The sequence below is a fragment of the Phaseolus vulgaris genome, chromosome 11 (genome assembly GCF_051622355.1).
Source record: "Phaseolus vulgaris cultivar YP4 chromosome 11, ASM5162235v1, whole genome shotgun sequence".
NCBI classification, from domain to species: Eukaryota; Viridiplantae; Streptophyta; class Magnoliopsida; order Fabales; family Fabaceae; genus Phaseolus; species Phaseolus vulgaris.
Window position 1 is genome coordinate 6,184,114 of NC_143508.1, and position 8,932 is coordinate 6,193,045.

The window sequence follows — 8,932 nt, forward strand, 5'->3', positions numbered from 1 at the left end:
AAGTTGCAAATGTTGAGAGTCACCTTTCAAAATCTTTTCTATGAACACTAGAACCAACTCAACCTTTACATGAAGAATGTTGATCAGTGTGATGGATGTTAGGTGGTGAGGTCGGCTTGTTACAAACTAGATTCCTAAATTGGCTATCAGTGTGTTGACAGTGCTGGCAGGTGAGTGAACCAGTTAAGTGTCCTCCCTTTCAAAGATGTGGCAAAGGCTTTGCAAATGACGACATCGTCCATGGAGTATAAACTCATTTGTGTCGTTTAAACATCAATGTGCTCATTGTGGTCGGTCGGTCACTCGTATCTATCTATACTTAGTCCGTTCTAGGTTAGAGGTAATTGAGCTTCCATTATCCCATCAATGAAAGGGTGTCATCAAACTCCTCTCATTGTTCTAACTGGCGATTTCTAGGGGTCAGGTTATGGCATACGGGAAAGTTAGTGGGGTTCCCTTTGGGGAAAGATATTGGTCAAATTCGTTTTCGGGGGGTGCCTATGACCCCTCGGTGATCTTCCTTCTCATCTCCTCATTCTCTTACCAAAGAGCTTAGATTTCTTCCTCATTTTTTTTGCTTCATTTTGGTCATCTCTCTTTGAAGTGCTAAGAGTATGGCTACATAATCGTTCTCTATTGTTCTCTGCTCGCTAGTTTTGTTTATTGTAGTTACCATAAACTCTTTTGTGTCCTTCTTGACCCCACGTTGGATGCCAATTATTCTTGTATAGGTTGGGAATGTCTCGTCTCACTGGTTGTGCATACTCCTCAATGTCGATTTCTGGTATGTCTCCATCTTTGACTTCAGCTAGGAGTGGAGTACCTGCAAGAGGTCATTTGACGTTTAATTCATTACTCAATAGTGAATAATAATTGTTATGCATACCTTAGTTTGACATGATAAATTTTATAAAAATAAATTGGACCCTTGTGTTGGTGAACCTACAATAACATGAATTTTGTTATTAATCTCCATTTTAGTTTGACACAAAAATACAACTTATCTTCTTCTCTCCTACTTAAATCACTTTATCCTTGATATATTTGGCTAGATAATAGTTTAGTTATCTTCTTTAGGATGTTTATGGTCTTGTCTTGGAAGTCTAGACACTTATGTAATACACATAATATGAGAGAGAAAATGTGGAATTTTGAAAAAAGGAAAAAATATTTTTGAATTGTTATAAAAAAAAGTAATTAGACTGCCTAAACTTGGCTGTTTTATTAAAAACATTATACCTTCGCAAACAAGGGATGATTCATTGTGTTGAGAGTCTTCAGCTCACTCACATTATAACTTGGATTCAGTTTTTTTATAGACTTGTAAAAAAAATCACTTAAGATTGATAATTTTCTCTAATTTTATTAAAGCACGTGTAAGAAATTAACTCATATTTAATCTCTCAACACATGCATAAACACTAACATTTTTGTAATAATTATTCGCATAATTATATGAAAAAAAAAAAATTTACTGACACACGCTTCACTTTTATGGTTGCCGATTAAAAAAAACGCTTTACTTTTATGGCAGAAGAATTAGAGAGACTTATGATGTTGTTTGTGCGATTCAAAACCATAAATATCCCCAAAATATTAATACAAACTAAGAGTGTAAGTCAATTTATCAAATAAAGGTTTATAATTTTTTTCACAAGAGATTCAACCCTATTAAAAAGGGAAAAAAATAAAAAAAAATAAAAGATACAATTAATATATGTATATTGCAAATATCCTATTGATGTTTTTTTTATAATGTTAAAGGATGCATTTCCATATCAATTTCCATTTGTTTGTTGAAGTATACATGTTTAGAATAGTTTTGACAATTATTTTTGAAGAGATGAAAGAGAGATATACTTGAGTAAATTTATCAGAAAATAGAAAGAGGGTAATATAAATAATGTAAAAATGTCACGTCGTTCATTACCTCTTCCTTAAATGTCCATAACTATATTGGGTAAGGTACTTATTGTAGACTATACTTCTGGCTCTTCACTTTATTTTAAATTTTTTTTATATAATTAAAAATCTTTTGAATTTACTACATTGCGGCTTCTTTTTTCGAATGTAAACCACCTTAAGATTTTTTGTTTTGTCTATTTCCAGAGACAACCACCTCTTAAAAATGATTATGATACTTCAACAAGTCTTTTCTATAATTGAGTAAAAGAAAAATATTTTCTGGAATCACATTTACAGGAAATAACTATGAAACACTATATATAAAATTTTACTTTAGCATCATAATTATTTTTTTATTAACTTTTTTATAATATACTATATCAACAGTTTTTGGAACATAATTATATAATAATATAAAATTAAATAACAGCATAAAAAACTGTGCAAATTTGGATTGAAATTTAAATCCTGTAATATTGAATATTTAGACCACATTGTTATCATAGTTAAGTGAGACGCTTGCTTTGCACGTCGGAGGACAAGTTTAATTTAGGTTTGTAATAATTTATATTGAATTGATGGTTGATTAAATAATCATTATTATTGTACTAATTTATTTTTGAAAAATACTTTTGTAACTCTATCATATCAAAAAATAATTGACAATTTCTAGTAAACCTTGTTACATTCTTCCTACGTCTCTATATTTTATTTTTAATTTTCACAATACTCTTCTGAATATGATGGAGAGTGTGTTATTTTCTTCTTCTTCATTCTCAAGTGGCTGATGATGAACATTAATGATTGATGTAAGTTTTGTTATATTTTAACGGGTGATACAAATCAGCAATGTATAAATTAAGTACAAAACTAAAAAAAAAACATTGAATACAAGTAATATTCTTGTCAACTCTCTCACACACCACTACACCAAAATCATGAAATAGAAACCAAGTTTTAGATACCAAAATAATTAGTTACAATAGGAACTAAAATAGAGACCATTTTAGAAACTAAAAAAAAATTGGTTTCTAAATTAGTTTCTATTATTTTCTATTATTGTTAAATAGTTTATAAATTGGTATTTAATTAGCAACTAAGGTTTTAACTACCAATTATTTAGTTTCTAAATTTGGTAGCAAAAACTTTGGTTGCTAATTAGATACCAATTTAGAAAGTATTTAACAATAATAGAAACTAATTTAGAAACCAAATTTCTTTTAAGCTTCTAAAATGGTCTGTAATTTAGTTACTATTGCAACTAATTATTTTGGTTTCTACAAATTGATTTCTATTTCATGATTTTCTTGTAGTGCACACTCATCAAACGATGAAATTGTTCTATCAAACACTATATTTGAAAAAACAAATGGAAGTGTTGCAATGGAATGATAGATATGGGATGCAGGATGTAATTGAAGTTATTTAAAAAGATGAAAGTATGCTGAGGATTTAGTATTTAGGATTTATTTAGGATTATTTAATTTTTTTTTTAAAAGTTAACTTTTTACAATTAATATAAAAGTGTATGAAAATGTATGGAGGTGGAAAAAAAAATTACCAAATGATTTAATTTTTTAAAGTTAAAAATTGATTCATTTTCCTTAAAATCGGTCCACATGAAATCAAGTCAAAAGAAACTTAAGACTAATGAAATCAAGTCAAAAGAAACTTAAGACTAAAGAGTGTTTTTTCTACATAGTGAGATCACAAACTATCAATTTTATAAGATTTAGTCAAAAATCTATATTAAAAGCTATTTATAAAAAATCTATCATATATAAAGATTTTCTGCATACAATTAAACTCAACTTGACCAATCTTACTTTCATTTTACTAAATTATTTTGACTGGTTACGCGTTAGATTCAGTTTACTAAGACTTATACATTTGTGTTTAACTATATATGTATTTAATAAGGTAAAATATATAATAATATAATCATATATTTTTAAATAATTAGATTATACTATTTAGACACATAATTAATTTACAACTAAAACTGTAGATTCCAATATTCCTATTTTAGAGAGGTGGACTGGGAGTCGGGCCATTGGGTAACTCTTAAACAGCTAGACATTCCCAATGGGAAAGCACATGCTCTGACCCATTGTGACTAGGGTTGACATTGCAAAATCTGTTTTTGCCATTACTATTTTGAGTCATCCATAAATTATAAGTATGTCTTACCATCACTTTTATTTATCTTATTAAATACATATTCTCATGCCTGCTTATAGTAATTTTCTCAAATAAAATTGTATATAAAAAAAATTCTTCCATAGTATCCAAAGTTCCACATCATCCATACATGTTCTAGCATAATAATTTGGACAATTTAGACAATTTTAATAAATTTTGTAGTGTAATATTTAGACAATTTACACAACGACGCAAGTTCAGTTCATAAGATATTCTGAATGAATAAATCATTTATAAAGTGATTTTTTTATTAAAATGAATATTTGACTAAAATGAAAATTTGACCGAAATTAGACTTAAGAAGAATAAAAAGAAGTTTACAATTTGGATGTTAGGTAATTCAACCAAGGTCACATACCGTTAGACAATATGTGTTAGTACGAGTAACTACCAATAGAATTATATAAATATCTCTATAGACCATAAATTTTGGAAGTAACAAGTAAGGGAAGCAAGCGTTATCTCTTAATCTTCTAGCACCTTAGTCATTTTTTTCTACTAAAATCATAATATTGTAGTATATCTACTTTTATAATATTCACCACTAAAGGGACACTTGAATTCACTAGCTTAAAGTAACAACTTTGAACAAAAACAAATGGCTTCCACCGTGGCACGTAAATTTGTTCCTACATTCACAAGACAACACAATACAAAACAATGAGAAACAACATATAGACCATTCACCCCAAAGAAGATGGTCAAGCTTCAACCTTACATCAAACAAGACAACGTAGAGGTTAGAAGAAGAGTAGAGGAGGCTCAAGCAGAACAAACTGATTATGCAAAGAAGTAGAGATGTCACACCATATGATGGAGGAGGCCTTGAGAGCACACAAAGAATTGCAAAACACCAACGAGGAATTGTAACAAGTCATGCATAGACAAATGACTTGCCAATAAAATGTTGACCCGTATCCGATCCACACTTGAGCAAACCCATTATGAAAAATTGTCGTCGTTTTGTCTCACACGATTCTAATGGAGCAAGCTCTTCAATTATTCATTCCCATTTGAGAAAATCTAGCTTAGTCACTGCAACAATTCTATATCCAAGACACCGTAAACTCATAGATCGAAGAAGAAAATGTTGAACATCCCCTTCCATAAACAAAAACCTTTAGTATAAGATTGTTGCTTAGCTAAAGGTAATTGATACGATAGGAGCCAACTAATAGCTAGCAGGCTGCACTTTCCTATAGTTAGTAAATAGTTATATGCATTAAAGTTTTTTTATAGTGATTTTTATACTTAAAAAAAGGTTATACCTCCTATTGACCCTCCTACAAATCGAAATAGAGAGAAAAAAGTTTTCATCATATATGTCTATAAGGCTAGAAGTTGACTATGATCAATATCGACCTCAACTTGGCTGAGGGTTTACCTTATTAGGAAGCATGAACCCTAACTGAGCTAGAGATTTTTAAATTAAATTTTCTTAAAATCTAACACTATGGAATAAGAACAACTTATATTGTAATTTATTTTCTAGGCAAGTAGGCAGTCATACAAGAGAATAACTACATTTTCATAACTTGGCAATCATCGAAAGGTAACTTAAAACTTGTTTTAATTAGTAAGAACAATCAAAAAAATGTTGAAAGCGAATGAGGCAAAGATGTGATGGTTGAAAAATCCCTTTCCAGATGAACTTTTTCTAGAAGTGTTTAGATATTTTTCTGGATAAACCTCTATGCCTACTCGACTCAAGACTGAGGGTTGTGTATCATTATAACATGTATGATGATCAATAACCAAGCTTGTTGGGTCATACTATAGTTTGAGGAAGTCGAATGCCTCAACTAAAATTATACTTCAGAAGAATATAAATAAGTTCAAGATTTAAACACCAGGTAACTCGTTCAAGATTTATTAAGCGATTAATATTAGTATGAGTAGTTACCTATTTGAATAACCCTAATCCTCGAAAATAACAACTAAGAGAGACGTAACCTTGTAGTCTTCCAACACTCAAGTCATTCATTTTCTTTATTTACCCGTATAAAAATCATTACTAACTTAACTAAAGAATAAGAGTCATTACTAACTTAACTAAATAAATATTTAAATGTACTTACTCATCACTACTTTAAACAAACCACTTAAACTATAATAGATGTTAAAAGATACTTTACAAATATCTTGTTTTATTCCTCTTAACTCATAAACATTTGCAAATTCACTAAATTTTAAAATAGGCAATTATTCAAATACTATAATTAAAAAAACATTTAGTTAGTTAATTAGTTAGCTAGTTAGCAGAATGGAAAAATGATGCTTGTAAATATTAGAGTGTGAGTTTGTTGGGCGTTGAGACACTGACATGACATGGTGTCTTAGGTCTCTCTTCACATGCCCATTGCCATTGCCCAACTCATTCACCCACTCCAACCCTTCGGACTTATAAAACATGCACAACCCTTCTAATTTTTAATCCACAATAATTCTCTAATCCAATCTTCACACTCTCTCGCTCTCTCCCTCTCCACAACACACACTACACAAACACTACCATGGAGTTCCTCTATCTACTCTACCTCGTCCCAACGTTGTACTCGTGTTTTCTCATCTGGAAAATGTTGGAGGAGAGACGCGACAGGGAGTGTTACATCCTGGACTACCAATGCTACAAGCCCCCCAACCACCGAATGTTGGGGACTGAGTTCTGTGGGAAACTCATCAAACGCACAGAAAATTTGGGTCCCAGCGAGTACCGTTTTCTGCTCAAGGCCATCGTCAGCTCCGGCATCGGCGAACAAACTTATGCGCCAAGAAACATCTTCGAGGGTCGCGAGGGAGCGCCCACATTGTTCGACGGAATCGAAGAGATGGAAGAGTTCTTCAACGACGCCATCGCCAAGCTCCTTGCGAAATCAAAAGTCTCCCCCTCCGAGATCGACATCCTCGTCGTCAACATCTCCATGCTCGCCGCCGTCCCCTCCCTCTCGTCTCGAATCATCAACCTCTACAAGCTCCGCCATGACGTCAAGGTCTACAACCTCACCGGCATGGGTTGCAGCGCCAGCCTGATCTCCATGGACATTGTCAAAAGCATCTTCAAGACGCAGAGGAACAAGCTGGCGTTGTTGATCACCTCCGAGTCCCTCAGCCCCAACTGGTACACCGGCAGCGACAGATCCATGATCCTCGCCAACTGCTTGTTCCGCACCGGCGGCTGCGCGATTCTCTTGACCAACAAACGGTCTATGAAGGACAGAGCCCTGCTGCGGTTGAAGTGCCTGGTGAGGACGCATCACGGCGCCAGAGAAGAGGCTTACGGTTGCTGTGTTCAGCGGGAAGACGAGCAGGGAAGGCTAGGGTTTCACCTTGGGAAGACGCTTCCCAAGGCCGCAACCCGTGCCTTCGTTGATAATCTTCGAGTCATGGCACCCAAGATATTACCTGTCCGTGAGTTGCTGAGGTTTTTGTTCATGTCGCTGATTAAAAAAGTGAACAAAAACAACAGTCCTAAGTCTGCGATCACTGGAGCTACTAAATCTCCGTTGAACTTCAGAACAGGGGTGGATCATTTTTGCTTGCATACCGGAGGAAAAGCTGTGATCGACGGCATTGGATTGAGCTTGGATCTGAGCGAGTACGACCTGGAACCGGCTAGGATGACGCTGCACCGTTTCGGGAACACGTCAGCAAGTAGCTTGTGGTACGTGTTATCGTACATGGAAGCGAAGAAGAGGTTGAAGAAGGGTGACACGGTGTTCATGATAAGCTTTGGTGCAGGCTTTAAATGCAACAGCTGTTTGTGGGAGGTGATGAAGGACCTGGGAGACCCAAATGTGTGGGACGACTGCATTGATGACTACCCACCGGAGTCATTGGAGAACCCCTTCATGAAGACCTACGGTTGGATCAACGAGGTTGAGGACCCCTACACTTACGAAAATATCCCTGAATTTCTCAAGTGACCCTCTTCATTCTTTAGATCTCTCCTTACAGGTCAGTGATGTAATTGTGCATTCAATTTTTCTGTAAACTATACACTTATTATTGTTGAACCCAGGCCTCTCTTAGGGTTCATTACCCAATAATGTGTGCTGCTTCTAATACCACTCAAGAACTTAGGCCAAAAGGCTACTATGCTTTTCTTCCTTTTTACTTTCGTTTGCATTATTTCTTCCAAATCTGTCATAATAACCACTTTCTTTCTTTTTTACAACAAATGTAATAGCTTTTCTTAGCTTTTGTTTACTTAGATTATCATCAGTTTTATCTACTTTGCATTATTATGTATTGTTCACTTCTTCAAGTACATTATTTATTTTTTCTACCAAATAATGGTCAACTATGAATTCAATTCCAGTTATACCCTTTTGGGGTAAATTCCTAGTGTTTCTTGTTTCTTCCAAGGACTAATTCTTAGAATTGAAACTTCGTAACATATATAAGGGGGGAAAAACCCGTTTATATATCCATTATATCGCACACATTCGTATGGCTTATAGTCTTTTCACAGACAATTAAATTGTACGAACAGAAGGTTTAATAGCAGTGGTTGCAAGTAAATGAAGGGCAAAAATGTAGGGTAGTCCTAGATTTTGCTTCTTTGTCTGTATACAGAAGATTTGCAGTGAACGCAGGAAAGGCATCGGTAATGGTTGATTAGGGTGTTTGAGGCTGGGGCGTTTAATACTGTGTGTTTTTTTTATCAGCAAAAACTGTGTTTAAGACTGTGTTGATGACGCTGTTTGGGTCTGAGGGGGTGTTAAGACTGTGTTTGGTTCTAAGTAAGTACTGTTGTTGACATGAATAAAAAATAAAAGTCACATTTTGGTTTTGATAAACTAATTTAAAGGGAATTAGGAAAATA

At 33.9% G+C, this 8,932-nt stretch overlaps 1 protein-coding gene across 1 annotated transcript; it reads left to right on the top strand.

The window, feature by feature from the left end:
* The first annotated feature begins 6,377 nt into the window (after positions 1-6,377).
* Positions 6,378-8,445, top strand: KCS3 (3-ketoacyl-CoA synthase 3). Its single transcript, XM_068642190.2, has one exon. It carries the CDS (start codon positions 6,621-6,623, stop codon positions 8,028-8,030), a length of 1,410 nt encoding a protein of 469 aa, XP_068498291.1. The 5' UTR covers positions 6,378-6,620; the 3' UTR covers positions 8,031-8,445.
* Positions 8,446-8,932: the final 487 nt, after the last annotated feature.